Genomic DNA, 18,495 nt, shown 5'->3' on the forward strand with positions numbered 1-18,495 from the left:
GCAGGCTGCAAACCGCACTGGAGTCTCCAAAAGTCAGACCTATGGACTGAATACATACACAACGGCATAGTTGGGATACTCAGATTCTCAAAACAATGTCATCCCTCGAAAGTGCAGCAGAATACAAAATTCTTCGAGAATAGGCATCAAATATTACATGAAAACGAGCAAATACGAGAAAGCAAGGAAGAGATCGCAAAGACTGGCTACTTTCGGCGGCCTGGACTGGCACTGCGGCCTCGCTGTCCCCTGCCTTTCTTTGGCCCTGTGGGTGGTGGTCGAACAAACGCGTAGTCGCACTGGATCGTTTGTTCCAGAAGCGTAGATCCAGACGCGGAGTCGATAGCGTTCTGCGCTTCGGCCATCGTCTCGTATTCTACGAGCGCGTATCCCTGGAGGTCCCAAGTGAGAAAACAGCGATAGTGCATGGAAGGTTGAAACGCACCTTCACATAACCCGTCCGTCGATCCAAATTGAGATGCAAGTTCTTGATTTCCCCATACTCTGAGAACTTGTCTTGAACATCCTCTTCTGTCGCCTCTTCATGGACGTTGGTAACGAGCACAATCCACCCTTCTACGGCTGCAGGTTCAGAGTGATTGGTATGAATAGGGAATTGAACATAAAGCGCTCGAAGAACGTACATCGAGCCGCGCGAGTGTCTCCGCTTGTCTGTGCCGTATCGACGCGATCGTATGTCGCGTCCGCACCCCCTTTGCCTTCATGTCCCGATGCCCCTGGATGCGAATCGCTTCAGCACATCCAAACGACATTCAATCTTTAAACAAATTCGTTACCTGATTGGAAACCACGTCCCCGTCGCCTCACTGCTCCGCCAGCAGCGACTAGAACGCTCGTTAGTCTAGACATCGTTTACAATGCTTTACATGCTGCTCACCCTCGTCAATGTTCATCTCATCGTCGGACATGGTGGTGTTGGTTAGAGCCAAGTTCGAGCGGACGAACAAGCCAAGCCCGACCAAGCTCTGGGGGCCTGCGAACCCCTGCAGGACTGCAGTTCTCGGGGTCCCCGTGGGCCGTGGCTATTCATCGAGAATTGATTGGGCTTGCCGACCCTCCGAAGCACCGAGAATGGCCGGTGTACTCGGAACAGCCGGGACCGAGTCGCCGTGAGCGCTTGTAACGTTGCGACGGCAGCGCTTTGCCTCTGCGAACTCGTTCCAGGATTGGAGCCGTAGTCTGAACAGTTACGTAGGTATCATAATCAGAATATCAGCAGAAATCTGGTTATTCATTTCCTTTGGCGGCTGCAAGCTATCTTGGGCCCATCCCAAGCCAGATATAGCCCAGATGCTTCGTCCGTGACAGGGAATGTAGCAACTCGAGAGCCCGTTTTACCATGCCTCCGCATTCTAGCAGAGGTACATAAATATCCAACGTTGACGCACACGAACGGATGAGGTTCCTGACTGCATATCTCAGGATGTCACCCACCAAAACTCTATTCGGTGATCTCGATTTAGCCACGCCAACAATCACCATCGAGATTCAAAACAGGCCGAGATCTGTTATTCCAAATCACCACCTCGACCTCACGGTCCGCGCTGGCAAATAGGTACTTAAGCACATTGACCATTGGTCTTCAAAGGCCAAGTCCCAACACTCCCCATCTCTGTTTTCTCCAAGACTTCCAGTTCCGCCTCCAACATCCACACACTGCTGATACGCAATGCACACCATCCCACTCATTAACCACCCGTGTACCGTCTGCTGTAACCCCACTTCGATGTGGTGTTCCCGGTGCCAGAGCGCGTGGTACTGCAGCCCTGAGCACTTGAAGGCAGTAAGTATCGTTGACTTCAACCTGCACACTTAGCGTCTAATCCGATATCTCTAGGACTGGGGTCGTCACCGTAATGAGTGTGTTCCGGCCTCGAACGCCACCCCCGTCACCACGTACAACGTCAGTATGATTGCAACTCCTCCGCCTGCGGAATTGCAGACCATCAGGGTATCGGCTATCCTATTCGCTGCAGAGGAAGGTAGGAGTTGTTCTAATCTCAGCAGTTGCCCGTTTATTGACTCGAACGCCAAGAGCGACCTCGGACCGTCGTGATAGAATGCCGCCCCTCGCCCAAGATGTCGCAAGGCATTTGTCCAACGCCTCTCCTCCAGAAATACTTCCCTGAAGGCACCGCCGAGAGCCTCATCCTAACGCGGGGTCTCAACGGCGAGAACCTCCGTTTCCCTCTCAGCATCTGGTACAACTCGTCTGCACTCAAGCGGGGCTCACCCGTCAACCGCTCCATCTGTCATATCACCTCCAACGCCGCGACAAAACCTTGGTGTGGCACGGTGGTAGTCTTGAAATACAACGGATCGAGACGGCAAGGGTACGCCGATGCAAGTTCGAACGACTTCCCAGCTCTTTCAGCATATTTCCTGGCGTACAAGTAGTAAACCGGGTCCACACTGTGAGTCGAAGCCTAAAACACCGGATCATACTTCGTTTTCACCGACATCCTTCCTTTGGTGTCTGCCAGTTCTTGCTTCTTTTCCACCTTAGACATCTCCCGAACATAGGCTGTTCGCGCGATTGTTACGCATATTGGTTTCCATTGTTCAGACTTGGCAAGTTGGGCTGGCATTCCCACTGGGCCATATGGGTTATTTTCGTATATCTTTTTCCATCGTCTAGGCTTTCTTTGTTTTTCTCCCGCTGTCCGCCACATCAGTTCTGTAGCATATCGGTCCCGCCTGTGTCCCATCGTCACACCTGCTTCCTCTCTCTCCACCTTTTACAGACTTCGTACATACCGTCTGTCCATCCATCCATTCATCCGCCACTGTAGCTAATCTTGTAATACCTAACCTTAATTTAACTTCCCCGTCGCGGGGCCTTATATCTCAAAATTCAATTTGACATCCTCCACACCCCAAAAAGATGCCTCTAACCGCCCTTCCAGTCATTGGATGTGCGAGTTACCTCGGTCCAAAGAGGTACGACAAACGGAGGTCGATAAGAATCAACATTTGAATGACCAACGGAAGGGCCTGAGAAATGACGAAACTATCTGAAACCGGAGGCAAAACAAAGCAAGAGGGTGAATGCCACTCGAATACCACCGACTGACCGACTCTTAAGCGCCCACAACGACTTCTCCGCTCCCACGTGGCAACGGGAAGCTTTCAGTGACGTATCAAATGGCGCCGGACCCACCGGGTACTTTGATTGAGCGCGCAAGGTGGGCAAGGTGAAGCCAGCCAATCGGATTCCAGCCTTCACCGTGGATGCAGGACTTGCACATTGGGCGTGAACGAGTGCCATGGACATTCTCATTGGCTGACTTGTGAAGATAGGCATGAGAAAGTGTCTCTGTCCTGTCCGGAATAACAGAGGTACTCCAATGGCTGTTGATGAGCTTGATGATTATTGACGGCAAGGTTGACGAGACTACTGTAGCTTTTCCTTAGCCTGTGCGGTATAAATGTGATTGCACGCCGCTTCGCCACTAGTGGTCACCGCCCAAAACAGAAAGCCTAACACATTTGCCACATCGATTGGCAGCCTTAACACTGTCAAAACCATGGTTGTGTCCACGAAAGAAGGTTTTTTTCTGCCACCTTATGCGAATCTAATTTCAGGCCCCCGTTGAGGACGTAGCCGCGATTCCCATTCGCAGTAGGGGAGATTGAATCAGGTGGATTCACTTTTTCGCAGAATACCCGATTTATCGGGGTCCGGGGCCGCCGGTCCAAGGCCGCGGACTGGGTTGCGCGACGAAGAACATCGCTTTTGCTCGTCTTCCGCAAGGGGGCTCTTGAGTCACATTACACAGACATGTAGGTTTTGGGGGGGCTTAACTGTATGTAAATAAAGAAATAAAGAGGTTCAGAGCGGGCGAACCCAGTGAGGTTGCCATCAGGGCGTCTGATCCTAACACGAACAAACACGATCGAGCGCCTAAGCCCCAGCGCACCGACGTTCTCCCTTGCATCTTCCCTGACCTCGTAGCCATCGTTCTGGATCTATACACACCAAATTATCCTTATATCTACTTTTTTTGGGAGCCTTATCTCGTCCTTACATATGCCTACAGACCCAGCAAGACAGTGTCTGTCGTGCGACGTGCTTGTGGAGGGAGGTTTGAAGTTGCCTGTAACCTATCCTTGTCCCGAAGCAAAAAAAAAGACTACTATAAGCCTACAAATTAATCGTGCTTATCTTTGGCCTAAGTAGTACGCGTGCAGTACATCAGACCCCAAATGAATTTGGTTCACAGGTGTGCGATGACTCTCGCGGCCCTGCCCACAGCCCGCGGACCAGGTCCGGCGGTCCCGGACCCCAATGGATTGGGTGTCCTCCTTTTTCGACTTGCCAAAATTCAAGATGGCTGCTCCACCATTAACTCAAAGGCAGTTCAAGTAAAGCCATCCCGGCGATCGCACGAAGCATTGGCGCTCCAAGGTGCATTGGATATTCCCATGAATTTACAGAGGACAAAGCAACGCAAAATGATTTTCCGTGATTCGTTCCGCATCTCGAGTGTTAGCAACGCGATGTGCACGCAGAACGTGTCGACGCCACCACCCTAGCAAGGTTCAAGCTAGCGTTTGTAGGCGGTCTCATGATGGATGGATTAGAAGGCGGGGCCCCTAGCGGCGCGTTGGTCGAAGTGTGCATGTGCGGCTTGATGGTCGCGTTGCAAAGTCTGCACCGACAATTGTAGGTCAATGACTACTTGGGCCGAAAAATGCCCATGGCGACCTCCAATCCCGCCCCTGTTTCAGAAAGGCGAAAGATGTGAAGAATGGAGGGGAAAATACAAGGAAGGATGCCCAAGACCTTGATTCGACAACTTCAGGGACCACGACGCTAACCCGTTTATGGCGACCACTGATTTTCTTAACGGGCTTGGGCCATAAGGCAAGGTAAAGGGCTCGAGATCGAGTGCCCTTGAAGTCTCTTCTTCGGGTCGGTTCTTGATTCGAGAATTTAGATCCACTTCCCCTTCGTCCAAACCTCTAATTAGTCCCTTGTGCCTAGATCCCATATGCAATCTCAGGCAAGGCAGAGGCAAACAGACAGCAAGGATAGCTCAGTAAATGAATTTCATTCCCAAATTACAGACTGCTCGCTGAGCAGCATACCATGATCGAGACTGTCGCCGTCCTCGATGCCTGAAAACAGGGTTCAGTGAACACCAACAAAACCTCGAGGCAGTAATGAGCTTACTCAACAAGTCAAATTGACTGATGTCAGTTTGTAGCAAGATATCGCGAAGCGTCACACTGGGCCCTTCACCTCCGCTAAGCCATTCATCTCGGGCTTCAAGTTCTTCCTTTTGTATGTCATCACCACCCTCCCCTAAGATTCCAAATCCTCCACGGTCACCCTTGCTCCTGTTGTCCCCGACTAGCCGCAGACCTGCCGCTTTGAATGGCGATCCGTCCCAGGCGGTATCGAACATGCTTTCATCCGCATCTAGTATTCCGCTAATCATCTCCTGATCGAACAGATTTGACGTCCGCGAAGACAGCGAAGGAAGTGAGATGGCCGGTTCCAGCAGAGATTCCATAGGGAATGATTCTCTGCCTTTGCGGACGGTCGACACAGGCTTCGGTGTGCCAGACGTCCAAATCCTGTTGGGAGCCACCCGTTTCTTGGGTGTTTGTGACTGCAAAGATGAGGCGTTCATCCGAGCTGTCAGGTGTGGTGACTCAGTCGAGCTGTCATAGACCCCGTCAACCATCTAAGCGAAGTCAGCACCATGGACCGTCCAAAGTCGAGTGATTGAGCATACCTGGTCCACCTCATCCATCGAGTTAGATGCGACCAAGGTCGAGGTCTGCCTTGTCCGGGCAATAGAGAACCTCGACGGTCGAGTGGAATTACCAATGCCATAGAGCGGTTGAGGAGGCAAGTTGGATTTCCGGGCTGAATCTTCATTTCCGGTGGCAGTCGCATGCGGTGATGACCGTTCTATCTTTGACACGATCGCTGGAAGGCGTTCTTTGCTTTGATTTGGACGCGCTGGATATGGAGGTAGCATTTCTTCACGAATCTGATCGATCCGATAATCATAATCATAATCATATACCTCTTCCGCTTGAACCTGTGGGTCATTTTCAGAGAAAATCGAGGGCAGTGAAGAGGGAGCCGGAGCTCACCACAGGCAAATCACACACTGCATCCTCCTCGAGCGCCGGCCTCCAAAGGGTAGAAGCCGCGACGATCGACTGGGTCCTGCCACTACTCGTTCCCCATCTGGATTTAAGCTTTTCGTTCAAAGCCTTGACAGAAACACGAGCACTCTTCAGAGACTGATTCAGCGCTAACTCGAGATCCAATGGATCTCCCCATATCTGGGAATTGAAGCTGCCGCTGGATTTAGCCTCGAGATTGGGTTGTCCTTTGGTGAGATTCTGGGGTGACGCTTTCACTTTGCGCAGTCGAGAAGGATGATGGGCCGCAGCGACAGGAAGTGGATCGGGGAGTATGACGGTGTTCTTGACGTTCAATGAGCAAACCACAGTTTGACCAAGGCAATAGAATTAACCTTCTTTGATAACGAAGAGTCTTCGTTCGAGCTTGGTTCAGAGTCAGCGGGCTTTGGCGAAATAGAGCCCAATCCGACGGCCGAGATAAGCCTTTGGAGGCTTGCGCTTCCGTCAGAGCCCCAGTAATTTTCAATCAGATGGGTTTTGGCGCTTTCCGCGATAGCCAATAACCTCTCTGTGGGCGTGTCTGTAAATCTGGAGGGTCCAGGTACCTGCATCTTTCAAATGGGGTGCTATCAGCCAAGGAAATCAGCACTCCACGGATGGTTTGAGCAGTACCTTCGCCTCTTCCACTGAAGCCAGCCTTTGCGAAAGAAGGCTAGCTCGAAGGGCCCATTCCCTTTGAGCTAATCTAGAGCGATGTAGCGCTCGAGCATAGGCTACCGGTTGGCTTTGCAGCACACCCTAGCGATCATGTTTCTATTAACGCATATTTCGAGAGAGAGTGAAATCAACCAAACGCACCGCTGCACTGGCCAAAGGCAACGTATCCGACCGACGAAACAGAACATGGGTCGACACAGCAATCAAAAGCCTTTCAAACCTACAACAGCCAGCAAGAAAGAAGAGGGTTTAAAAATCGTCAGCGAGACCATCGACAGACCTACAACCCGTTCACTTTTCACCGGAACATTCCTCCAGGAGGGTCTTGCGCACGACAACGTCCCGCCACCACCACGCTGCTGCCACAGTCGATTCCTTTCCCTGCCTGTTGCTTCCGAGGGCTGATGAGGAGCTCCTTGAAGCGGAACCGTATAGGCTTCCATGTCGAAGAGATTCGAGGTACTTGGATAAGGAGGTCCGAAAGGCGACTGTGTCTGATGGTTGTGAACAAGGATATGTAGGCAAGATCTACGTTCCAAGGTCATAATCAGAGCCTGTTGGTCAACAGTATTGGAGGAACATACAGTTTTAGCACCAGCCTTTCCACCCTCCAAACAGCCCACCAAGAAATAGAAGATATCCTCCATTGACCGCGTCCTATCGCGCAGCCCTCGAACGCGCGGGTTGAACAGATCTGGTCCATACTCTGGGTCATTCACATTAGGATAATCGAGGATGTATAGATGAACGAGGAGGAGCAAAGGTAATGGAAGAGAAACCACAGGCAGCGACGCCATGGTTCATGGCAAAGGTCAAGTTTGATGGCGCTTCGACCTGACTTCTGAGTCTCAACCCGACCTCAGGGAAAGTGCAAGGTCATCGCACCAGCCCAACCACTTCAGAGATAAAGATATATAGTCCATTGTACAAAAGAAATGCCAGATTATTTTACAAAAGATGCCCAAACTAGTTGATAGTACTATAATGCAGCTTCCTCAGCGGGTCGGAGTCATGTATTGATCATGGGGTCATGCTATGGAATATCACCACCACCATCCAGCGCAGGTACTACAACTTGTTCTGGCGGCTGCACCGGTGGGACTCTTTCTTCACCTCCTCCTTCGCCTCCCGACTGCGTACCCGATTCAGTCGACGTAGTCGTACTTGCGGATGGCTCGTTGCTGATAGACCGCGGTGGTTCCGGTTCATGGTTCTTCAGACGCAACTCGACCAAAAACTCTTTATCACGGATAGACTGCGACCAACTCGAAAGGACGTCATAGAACACGACGCTGGATCGAACGAGGGTGGCAAACACGAAAATGGCGGGATAGATGTTCATGACTGGAGGAGATGGGAGTCCCATTAGACAGGGTGCTGTGGAAAATTAAGAAAGGGGACGTACACATGAACTGAGTGTTGGCCATTGCTGTTGGGAACAACAACCTTCCACATTGGAGAACAACCGCAGGAAGCAAGATCATTCCCAATAACCCTCCAACGAGCGGCGCAATCACCTCTTTGGTCAGAACTAGCGCATCCAACCTTGACCACCCAATATCAACCATCTACAAAGCATACAAATCAGTCACCAAATCCACGATGGGAGAAAAAGAGATGTACTCACGTGCTGAAGCGCTCTCGTCAACTGGTTAGGCGGTCTAAGCCTCAAAACATGCATAGCAATCTTCGCATACAGCAACCCCAACGCCCACGCATCCACCACCCTCACTCTCGGCGTCACCCCAGGATTCAACATACTCCTCACCGGCAAAACCACATACAAATCAATCACAAACGACACCAAGATCGGCACAACCACACCCATGAAGAACCCCACATACGCAGCCTTGGACACCCAGCAGAGACTACGCTTGATCGCAAGGATCCGCACGTCCCTGACATACACTCGTCCGCGTTCGTCCTGGGCTTCCCGTATACGACGCTGCTGCTTCTCGAGTCTGTCGATAGTACGACCGCAGAGGTAGCATGCCCAAAGCGAGTAGAACCCGACGATAAACGAGTACCCGTCGTGCACCTCCCGGGTGGTGAACAGCCCAAAGAAGCTCCTTCCAAGTTGGACCGGTAGCGCGACGGCAACCCCGATAAACAGCGCTCCCACCGTCCACAGGAGACCGATGAACGCGAGAATCCTGTATCGGAACCCAGCGGGGATGAAAACGACCATATAGTCCTTGTCAATGTCCCGTCTGGCCTTCTGTGCTTCGGCGTTCTGCATCCGGATGAGTTTTGCAGCTTCCTCGTCGTAAGGTGTACCATCGGCTGTAACCCGCGCTGTCGCCCTCATTTCGCGGGGCAACGCCAGATGATCGGTAGCAGGAACTCGGCGGAACGTCCCATTGACAACCCTTGTGTCGCCAGTCTCATCCGTCGTCTCCGTCGAGGAAGATCCAAACCATCCACCCGAAGCATACTCCTCATCCGGATACCGACCGCCAAAGAAATACGACGTCAGTCGCAACTTGGTTGCCAAGTATCTCCACACCCTTGTCGCAATCGTCTTCAAACCCCTCCTCGGCTTGAAATAGTGCAAGGTTTGCGGGAGCACTAGATGCAGGAAGAGAAGGTCGACAGGTACGTTGGACAGCGGTTCTCTGTGGAATGGAAGTTAGCAACCCAAGTCGACCTGTGAAATACGAAAAGGCGCCTACCTGTTCTTCCATCGGAACGGCATGATGGATTTGCTTCCCAAGAGCAAAAGACCCGCAACACTACCCACAACACAGAAAACGACCATAGCGTACATCACTGCGCTCACAAGGATCTTGCGGAGCTGCACCAAGGTAGGCCGTTCAAGAATGTCCCGGATAGGATGCGAGTTGTGGTCTTGCGGGTCCTTAATGAACCACATAGCTCCCGGCCGCATGATAGTCCTGCACCCCGAAAGAAGAACAGCGAACGAATACCTAGAGACGCATATCCAAATCAGCAATCAACGAGCCATGAAAGAAACGAAGCAAAACCCACATGAACATAGTCCCCGCAACCCAATGATAAAACATGGCGGTGAGCGGTGCCTGCCCAAAGAACGCAATCCTCGAATGAATATTGGCTTCAGGGAACAGCCAAACAGTCGACACATCCAATATAATCCCACATGCCAACGGGAAGATAACCAGCTCGATAAAAATGAATGCTGCCACTTTGACCACCAACGCCTGCTGTCGGACGACGTTCCTGACAGCTCGGCCTGCGTTGCGGGCGTTACCAACCGTGAGAACGTTGAGATAAATGGCGAGGCTGAGGATAAAGACGAGGTAACCGAGGAGGATGGCGAACACTTTGTCAGTCGGTCCGTCACCCATCGCGAGGCTGGCCCAAGTTCGGCAGAGGGATAGAAGGAACAGTCGGACTTGCTTTCCAAGAGCCGCAAAGTAAGGCTCGAGGGGTTCTGCAAACGCAGGGAAAAGCGGTCCGGGTTCTGGTACAGTCACGTTGGAGGTTGGTGAAGGTGAGAAGGGATTGAATTTGTCGAGGGAGGAGAGCAGGATATCCTTGGAATGATCGAGCTAGAGAATACACCAGTTAATCGAGCATATCAAAGACGAAGAACTTTGAACATACGAATTCATGCGACGATTGTGAGAGGTTCTCCGCAGCTCCACTGCCAAAGATCTTTCGAACAACCAAAGAAGTGATGATCCCAGCAACATTGATGGCGCCTTTGACAACATCCAGACATGGGGGGATGAGGAACCTGGTTATGACGTAGACGCCCGAATCGACAATGGGGTCCGTAACAAGTCGCATAGCTTTGATAGGTAGATGAAGGATTTGCAACGTGCGATGAGGAACCATCTAGGAAAGGTTGTAAGAACCGATATGAAGGTCAGAACGGACGTACGTACCGAGAGCAAGGCGGCGGTTTTTCCAACGGTGAATGGAATCCATATGCACAGGCCGATGGCGGTATCGAGCACGAACACCATCAAGGCAGCCTAGATCAAGATCAGCAACAAGACGTCCCGAGAGGGTATGGTTACCTACATTCTGGAAGACGCCATAAATAGGCCCTCGCATTCCAATAGCTTTGAATTCAATCAGCATTTGTATTCTAGACGACAGACGCAAAATCTCACCTTCCATAGCACCCTCCATATCATCCTCAACATTGCCGTCAATGTCTTCGTTAGGATCCACTGGACCCTCAGCCGGATCGCCCTGCTCGCCGACTCCAACAGCCCCGTTCTCCTGCACACCCATCCCATTCTCATTGCGCGGTGCTCCTTCGCCCACCTGCCCTCCCCCATCTCGCCTCCACGCTTCCCCATCCTCAGGGTCAGCAAAGAACCTCCTCATATCCTGCTCCCTCTCATGATCCTCATCAGTGTCATCATCGAATTCATCCTCGTCCGTTTCAGGGTTCCAAAACAATCCTCTCGCATCCGCCGGTCTGATCCCAGGCCTCGGTCGAATGAGCGGGACATCGTCCTCTTCCGTATCGGTATCTTCCTCATCGCTATCACTCTGTACGTGTACCAGTCGAGGAAGATCGTTGAAACTTGCGTTGCGAGGGTGCACTTCGTTCATCTGTGGAGGGACGACACCGTATTCACCCCCTGCAGGAGGATCCCATGGCATTTGTGCTCCGCTCGAAGAAGATCCAGAAGCGGACGCGTCGGAACCCGCTGTGGCCATCGTACTGGAAGTCGTACTCTGTCTGCTACCAAAGTAATCTGCAGAGTAAGTTGACGGTGCATTTGAAAGGCCAGCTGATGAACCAGGTTCGAAGAGGTCTTCCGGTGGCCGATAGGTAGCCAATCCTGGAGATGCAAGGGTGCCCCACGACGTACTGTCGAGTAGTAGTGGAGGCGGACTGGAAATTGACGAAGGCATGGGTGGTCGCTGAGGGGACCTGGGGACATTAGTCGACGACTCGCCGGAAGTGCTAGAGGTCGGTGCCGGGGCCGAGCTTTCGGACTTCGGGCTGCGCAGGGAGAAAGGTATGTCGTGGGTGGGAGGCTGGAGTTGCACGGGCGGAAAGACTGTTGGACTAGAGGGGGACGACCCACTTGATAACGCCAGTGGTTCGGAAGGGGTGGAAGGCTCTGACAACCAAGTCGGTTTATCTTCGCCGCTTGAGGTTGGAGGTTTGAATGTGAAATCAAAACTTTTGCCGCCTTCTAGCTCAGGTAAAGAGCTTGAGAGGTCCCTCTTCTTGTCCATAGCCCGGGCAGCCTTCAGTCTCCGCTTAGCAGCCAACCGACCCACCATCCTGACGCGTCTTTTGTACTCTGGTCGGTTCATCCTTTCCAGCAGCTCCTTTTCGTCCCACTCCATGGTTCGTGGTCGCTTCGATGACTCGCCTCCATCTTCCCGCTCTTTTCCTTTCCATCTGTGGATAGCCCCGTCGTTGTCGTGGTCAGAAAAGCCATCTTGTGTGGCGGCGCTTGTCGATTGCGGGCGTTGGTTCATTTGAAGCCTGAGCGCGTCCATAGCACGCATCGCCTGCTGTTGCCGGTGTGCCAAGTCGGCTTCAGGGAATCCCTCGATCTCTGGCGGGTCTCTCGGCGGAGGCGGGAACGCGGGATCCTGAACAGGTGGTGGTGCGACATTCGGTACTTGATCGTCGGCTTCGAGTTCGTCGTCGTCAAACAAGCCGGGTCTGGCGTTCTGGGATATCCACTCCCTCAACAGGAATATGGAGATGAACGTGAGGACGATGAGGGCGGCGATGATCTGGCCGGTGAAGATGTCGGCGGAAATGGAGGCCCAAGCTGGATGCGAAGTAACGCGCTCGATGAAGGTTCCGTTCTGGGCTGGCGGTGGGAGGGGTTCGAGGCGAACTTTGTGGAAGAGAGAGGTCGAGTTTGTTTGCGAAGGACGGGGCAAGTTGCTGATCCACCAGGCTCTGTAAGATTGGATTGAGCACCACACCTGGTATTAGAAAAAGTAAGGACGCACGTTGATTCGCCCATTGCAAAATACATTCTCCACGTCCACACTGTGACCCAAGGGAGGACCGCTAACCATATGATTGCCACTGCAATAGCTCGAAAGACGAAAAGGATGCCAAACAGTAGTTGCTGGATGAGGCGGCGGATAAGCAGAAGTGGTGGTATGTGCGACGGCATGTCCGGTGCGTACACTGCACAGTTCACAGTCAATACACAGTACCCAACGAACTGAAACGACATTACCCTTGGTGAAGGCGTACGGGTGCTTGCAGACGTCGCATGACTTCTTTTTACTGTGTGCCAGCCAGGTCGTCAGACTGTACCGGGGTTAGCCAGAGTTGCACCTGTCTCGAAGGCCAATTGGCTCACCAGTCCTGATGAATATAGCGAATTGTGCCGGAGCATTTGCATGGATGGAACAAGGGCTGATCAGGCTCTGCTGGTGCGCTGCATATCCTGCAAGTGTCTGCCCGTTCTGTCAGGTTCTGAATCGGGAAATGTCCTGTCGGCGCTGAGACGTACCTGGCTCTTCGCCGTCCTGCATGACTGGAGTCGAGACTATACAGTTCAGTTAAGAACTGATGTGCTCCTTCAAATCAGCAGAAATAGAAACAAAATAAGAGAAAGTGGTGTCTTGAGCGTGGATGATGATAGCTCGTGCCGCATCCAGTCTCGCGCAACAATGGCCTGTCAGCATGTTTGTCTCTGTTAGGATCAGGGGCCTCCGGCAACTCAGCGCGCCAACGACGTCATGACACGACCAACGTCGGAGGGAGGCGCTAAGGATCCCCAAAAGGAGCCACCGTTGCCTAAACCGCCTAACAACAGTAGCCTCAAACAGACTCAAGCCCTCCTTTTCTCATGTCTTCGGTCTCGGTCTGCCAGATGAACACCTCCTTGCCCGCTAGGCTGACACGGAACGATCGACGACATAGGGTGAGGTGCTCGGACGCATTCTAACAAACAGAACCAACCCCTGGAAAGGTATATAAACCCTCCCCCCTGGTCTTCTACTCCCCAGAGCACCTCTTCCCTCTTTTACAATCATCCCTCTGCCAGAACTCATTCGGCGAGGTCACCATCAGCTCTCTTCCTATGCCCTCGCCTACCACTCGCAGTCAGCGGCGTCGTCGTCAGCAGCGACCACAATCATCGAGGACGGACGCATTTAAAAGTAAGCTCGCCCTTATTGTCTAGTTGCCAACGGCTAACCCGCTGTTTGCCAGAAGAACTTCTATCCGTCTAAACATGACGATGATGCTATTATGCGAGGGATGAAACAAAAGGTACATCTTCCCGCCTCCTTTCTGTTCCTTGGAACTCTATCTTAACGCCTCCGCCCTCAGATAATTCTTCAACTCAGTCCACCGTCGACTCGATAGAATGTCTCTGTATGATAAGACGCTAGGAGAGGAATCGCCTAAAGTAAGCTTTCTTCCTGGACTGACAAGAGCACAATTCATATAACTCCTTCGTCTAGAAGATCCGCTTGCCTCTCTGCTTCCACTCATGCGCAAAGGTACGGCCCCGGCCCACGAGCCCTCACTCTCTCCGCACAACCCATCCCTTGCATGGCTATTACGGCCGGTCTCCGCGCGAGACCCCTTTAGCGAACACATGTGAGGGATGGCTGTCGTCTATTGGCGATGTCAGCACCTGCTTAGTCTTTAAGGGACGAAGGCAGCAATACTGCTTCGGTAAAACCATAGATGTCAAAACGGAGCTGGGATCATGAGTTCAGTTCCTCGGTCAATTTTGGGTCGTACCTGCGCTTATCCCTTCCCTTTTGTGGGATTGGAAAACCAAGTTGGTTATACCCCTCTGCACTTCTGGTGGAGGCGAAACACAATTGCTAACCTGGGTGGTTTTCAGTCTTATCCACCTCTACGTTCAAATTTCGGAACGGGGTGTTTTCCTCCACGCAAGACAACCCTAGAGAACTCCCCCATGTAAGGCGGTCTCCCCATGACAGGCACCCCGCGGTGAACTAATGAGCACTCACTAGGCATTGTAGTATTAGAATTAAACAAAGAGTAGCGTACATAAGTAGCATCGTTGACTCCAAGATGCTCTTTAGACTGATAGAAAAGTGTTGAATCACTGTCATGTTATTTATTCACGGGCGCCAATACCTGAATGTGCATGATCAATATGGGCGCCTCTAAGGGTCTGCCCTGCATAGTCTGAAATAAAATTTCCATCAAGCAACGCCATCCCTCTCGACCACGAACGCCCAAAACCTAGCCTCCCGAGTCGGAGTCTGATAGAGTCTGATCCAACCCAGACCACCGCGGGAAAGACCGACATCATCTGGACCACACGGAGCGCGGGGCTGGAATCACGAAATCCACCTCTGCCAATGGATCTACTCCGAGCCTTCTCCACATAAAAGCTTGACCTCGACCTTTTACCTGGTTCCCAATCCCCCATACACCGCATTCTCCTGATCGCTACCAACAGCAGCGACTTTATCGTTTACCGAGGTAAGTGGTGGAGCTTTCGATTCTGGCGACAAAAGGCTGATAAGAGACCGCTGGTTTCAGGATCCATCCCACTTAATCCTTGAACAAGATGCCTTATCCCGCCCCAAATCGAAAACCCATGCGCGAGCGCATGGAGGAGTACATCAACGATCTCCAGGACCGAATCGTGACCGCCTTCGAAGAGCTCGATCCCAAATCTCCTCCCTTCAAACGGGACTCGTGGGTCCGTTCGCAAGGAGGCACAGGTCGCTCCTGTGTCTTCGCTGCGCCCGTCGACGAAGGTGCGACCGGATCCGACACGCACCAATCCGTACTCGAAAAAGCCGGCGTGAACATTTCGGTCGTCCACGGTGTCTTGCCTCCGGCTGCTATCAGGCAGATGCGGGCTGACCACTCGTCGATGCCTCTCCCTGAGAGGAAAGAGGGGCTCCCGTTCTTCGCATCTGGACTCAGCCTCGTCGTTCACCCCCGCAACCCCAACGCACCCACCGTCCACGCCAACTACCGCTACTTTGAAATCACCGAGCCTGTCGAAGAGGGGGACGAAAGCGACGAAGGAGCGGAAGGCAGCGGGCAGGAGAAGAAGAAGCGAGGCAAAGTTTTGGCATGGTGGTTCGGCGGAGGCTGCGACTTGACGCCTTCGTACCTGTACGAAGAAGACGCCGTGCACTTCCACAAGACGATCAAAGACGCCTGTGATAAACACGGCCCGCAGCTCTACCCGACGTTCAAGAAATGGTGCGACGAGTACTTTTATATCGTGCATCGGGAGGAGACGAGAGGAGTCGGCGGGATCTTTTTCGACGACTTGAACACGGGCCCGCACCTCCGCTTCCCGTCTTCCTCGGCGGCCTCGAAACGCCCGTCCTCGCCAGAGGAGTTGTTCGAGTTTGTCAAGGATCTAGGGGACTCGTTCATCCCGTCCTACCTCCCCATTCTTCAGAGACGGCATTCGCAGCCGTTCACGCCCCGCCAGCGACGGTGGCAGTTGATTCGACGGGGGCGGTATGTCGAGTTCAACTTGGTGTATGACCGGGGGACCAAGTTTGGGTTGATGACGCCTGGCGCGAGGATTGAGAGTATCCTTATGAGTTTGCCTGAGACGGCTAGGTGGGAGTACATGTCGGACATGGGTCAGGACGAAGGGTCGGAAGAGGCAAAGCTGCTCAAAGTACTCAAGCATCCGAGGGAATGGGTTTGATATTGGACAAAGTTAAAAAAAGAAAGTGTATTATTATTGTTCTCACCACTCATGCTTATACTGTACTCAAATGGATTAGTTCGTCCTGTGCAGCGAGTAGTGCGAGAGGGACAGGATTTACTCCGTACGCTCTTCGGTCTTCCGCAGTGACGATTTCAGGTGGTTTGTCAGGCAGAGCAGCAATATGCACAGCTTGTGATTGGTTGGGCATCGCGGGGCTTGGGATTGTGTGCCAAGGCCTAGGCTCGCGTACGGGACCGGGGTCAGAGATGGGGGACGAGGGCCGTGTCGCGTCACCAGCACTTTCGAGCTTCAGGTCCATTCAAGACGTTTCTTTCTGTTCCACGGTGCCAGAAGTCCGGTGTATTAGAGGGGTGAATTAGTCGGTAACATACAAGTTGGAAGATGTCTATGAGGATGAGGGTGTCGAGGCGGGCTCCTCCACCTTGGGGATAACGTTTTTGCTTTCGAGCAGGGTTTCGAGTTCGCCGGACTGGTGCACTGGAATGGTGGTGAGTATAGTTGATGTGAAGGAATGGAATGTACAACGCACTGCCGAGCAAAATATCGCAACCACCAATGAACTCTCCATCCACGTATACCTGAGGAATCGTCGGCCATTCCCTGAATTCCAAACCAAGTCAGACTTTGCACCTGTAGTCAACCAGAAAAGATGACGCACGAGAACTCCTTGATACTGCTCCTCAGCTCCGCATCCGCCAACACATTATACGTCTGCATCTTCTCCGGAGGGACTTCGTACATGTCCAGGATCTGTACCACCGCTCTCGAGAAACCGCACTGGGGAGCGTCGGGTGTCCCCTTCATGAACAGCACCACGGGCTTTTCTTCAATAGCCTTTTGGATTTGGGCACGCGCTTCTTGGGTGATGTAGCGGTAGGCTGTTAGTTGGCCTTTGGCGAATGTGGAGGGTGCTGCATTACGGCGGAGGAGGCGGAGCTGTGGCGTATTGGGTTAGGTATTGGGGGAATGGGAGGTTTGGGTGGATGGAGGGCTTACGGAGGATGTGAGACTGGTTCGGAACATGGTGGTCGGTGTAGAGAACGATGAGCTGGGCGGGTGCAGCGAAAATGACAGATACGATGAGGTAATCGCTGGTTTTCTAAAACGGAAATGTCGGATATCGAGCAGAGCCAAATGAGTATAAACAGTACCTGCATTGCACACAGCATGAATACCTACATGTCCCTCAACATCGATACCTGCATCGTGTATTCTCAAGGCACGACTCTCGGTTTATGTCATCCCGGCTTAGGTTCATTTCAGTGACGAAGGTTAGTTCAGTGTTTCTCGCACAACGTTCGCGTTCATGATCAATCAGAACCAGTTTCCCTCTCGCTCGCCTGTTCCACTTCTTGATGAAGAGCTGCAATCTGCGAAGGGAGGGGCGGGACGTTGAGTACGCTGTACACCTTTGCGTTCGACTTTTCAACCCTAGCGTATGGCATTAGTCTTCCACGCGGCCACCTGGTTCGTTCGCCTTGCACATACTCACATTCTACTCACTCAGGGGTTTGCTAGCTTTTTTTGCCTCCCTCTCTGTCCCCTCGACACTAAACACCAAACACCAGTGCAGCGCGATCGATGCTACACCACACCAAATTCCCGTGCATGTTGACTGTGCACAGATTCCGAAACGCCGTCAATCACACATTGTGCTCCTTTCACCGACGAATTGTTCACCGACCCACGCCAAATCCAGCATTCTGTGCTCCTTTCACCAAATCGTTCATCGACCGATGTCTGTGCTCCTTTCACCAAAGTGTTCACCAACCGGCACCAAATCCAGCGTCCCGTGCTCCTTTCACCAAATCGTTCACCGACCAATGCCAACCCGCGATCCTGTGCTCCATTCACCAAAGCGTTCGCCGACCGACCAGCATCTTGTTCTCCTTTCACCAAGCCACGTGTACCTTGCCCGTTTGTTCACCGCTCGCAGATATGGGTATCACAGGCACATCACTTGCCAGACCACGTCCAAGGTTCAACATTCAACTTCCGTCGTCAATATTCAAGTCAGTCATCT

General features: G+C 52.4%; 7 protein-coding genes across 7 annotated transcripts; 3 read left to right on the forward strand and 4 right to left on the reverse strand.

Annotated features, from left to right (window-relative positions):
• Positions 1 to 112: 112 nt before the first annotated feature.
• Positions 113 to 929, reverse strand: CC1G_08323 (RNP containing family member; the record flags this gene model as incomplete). Its single annotated transcript, XM_001831667.2, has 5 exons — positions 113 to 392; positions 446 to 582; positions 645 to 737; positions 798 to 845; positions 899 to 929. 5 exons carry the CDS (start codon positions 927 to 929, stop codon positions 207 to 209), a joined length of 495 nt encoding a protein of 164 aa, XP_001831719.2. The 3' UTR covers positions 113 to 206.
• Positions 930 to 1,690: 761 nt separating this feature from the next.
• On the forward strand, positions 1,691 to 2,501 carry CC1G_08324 (hypothetical protein; the record flags this gene model as incomplete). Its single annotated transcript, XM_001831668.2, has 3 exons — positions 1,691 to 1,804; positions 1,859 to 2,003; positions 2,057 to 2,501. 3 exons carry the CDS (start codon positions 1,691 to 1,693, stop codon positions 2,416 to 2,418), a joined length of 621 nt encoding a protein of 206 aa, XP_001831720.2. The 3' UTR covers positions 2,419 to 2,501.
• Positions 2,502 to 5,074: 2,573 nt separating this feature from the next.
• On the reverse strand, positions 5,075 to 7,643 carry CC1G_14890 (hypothetical protein; the record flags this gene model as incomplete). The annotated part of the gene is made up of 9 exons (XM_002910867.1): positions 5,075 to 5,142; positions 5,198 to 5,714; positions 5,766 to 6,077; positions 6,133 to 6,471; positions 6,522 to 6,740; positions 6,802 to 6,927; positions 6,988 to 7,066; positions 7,142 to 7,374; positions 7,431 to 7,643. The coding sequence occupies 9 exons, from the start codon at positions 7,641 to 7,643 to the stop codon at positions 5,075 to 5,077; spliced, it is 2,106 nt and encodes a 701-aa protein (XP_002910913.1).
• Positions 7,644 to 7,879: 236 nt separating this feature from the next.
• CC1G_14891 (RING finger membrane protein) lies at positions 7,880 to 13,308 on the reverse strand (the record flags this gene model as incomplete). The annotated part of the gene is made up of 12 exons (XM_002910868.1): positions 7,880 to 8,190; positions 8,252 to 8,414; positions 8,474 to 9,461; positions 9,519 to 9,740; positions 9,835 to 10,376; positions 10,432 to 10,665; positions 10,716 to 10,805; positions 10,855 to 11,630; positions 11,661 to 12,718; positions 13,025 to 13,081; positions 13,134 to 13,239; positions 13,287 to 13,308. The coding sequence occupies 12 exons, from the start codon at positions 13,306 to 13,308 to the stop codon at positions 7,880 to 7,882; spliced, it is 4,569 nt and encodes a 1,522-aa protein (XP_002910914.1).
• A 317-nt stretch (positions 13,309 to 13,625) lies between these two features.
• Positions 13,626 to 14,784, forward strand: CC1G_14892 (hypothetical protein; the record flags this gene model as incomplete). Its single annotated transcript, XM_002910869.1, has 7 exons — positions 13,626 to 13,640; positions 13,700 to 13,748; positions 13,850 to 13,938; positions 13,991 to 14,050; positions 14,245 to 14,383; positions 14,637 to 14,713; positions 14,779 to 14,784. 7 exons carry the CDS (start codon positions 13,626 to 13,628, stop codon positions 14,782 to 14,784), a joined length of 435 nt encoding a protein of 144 aa, XP_002910915.1.
• A 354-nt stretch (positions 14,785 to 15,138) lies between these two features.
• CC1G_08328 (coproporphyrinogen III oxidase) lies at positions 15,139 to 16,512 on the forward strand. Its single transcript, XM_001831672.2, has 2 exons — positions 15,139 to 15,247; positions 15,308 to 16,512. The coding sequence occupies exon 2, from the start codon at positions 15,336 to 15,338 to the stop codon at positions 16,446 to 16,448; it is 1,113 nt and encodes a 370-aa protein (XP_001831724.1). The 5' UTR covers positions 15,139 to 15,247; positions 15,308 to 15,335; the 3' UTR covers positions 16,449 to 16,512.
• Positions 16,513 to 16,790: 278 nt separating this feature from the next.
• CC1G_08329 (monothiol glutaredoxin-5) lies at positions 16,791 to 17,495 on the reverse strand (the record flags this gene model as incomplete). Its single annotated transcript, XM_001831673.2, has 4 exons — positions 16,791 to 16,949; positions 17,002 to 17,072; positions 17,131 to 17,408; positions 17,469 to 17,495. 4 exons carry the CDS (start codon positions 17,493 to 17,495, stop codon positions 16,858 to 16,860), a joined length of 468 nt encoding a protein of 155 aa, XP_001831725.1. The 3' UTR covers positions 16,791 to 16,857.
• Positions 17,496 to 18,495: the final 1,000 nt, after the last annotated feature.

Source organism: Coprinopsis cinerea (assembly GCF_000182895.1).
Source record: "Coprinopsis cinerea okayama7#130 chromosome 7 map unlocalized cont3.7, whole genome shotgun sequence".
Lineage (NCBI taxonomy): Eukaryota > Fungi > Basidiomycota > Agaricomycetes > Agaricales > Psathyrellaceae > Coprinopsis > Coprinopsis cinerea.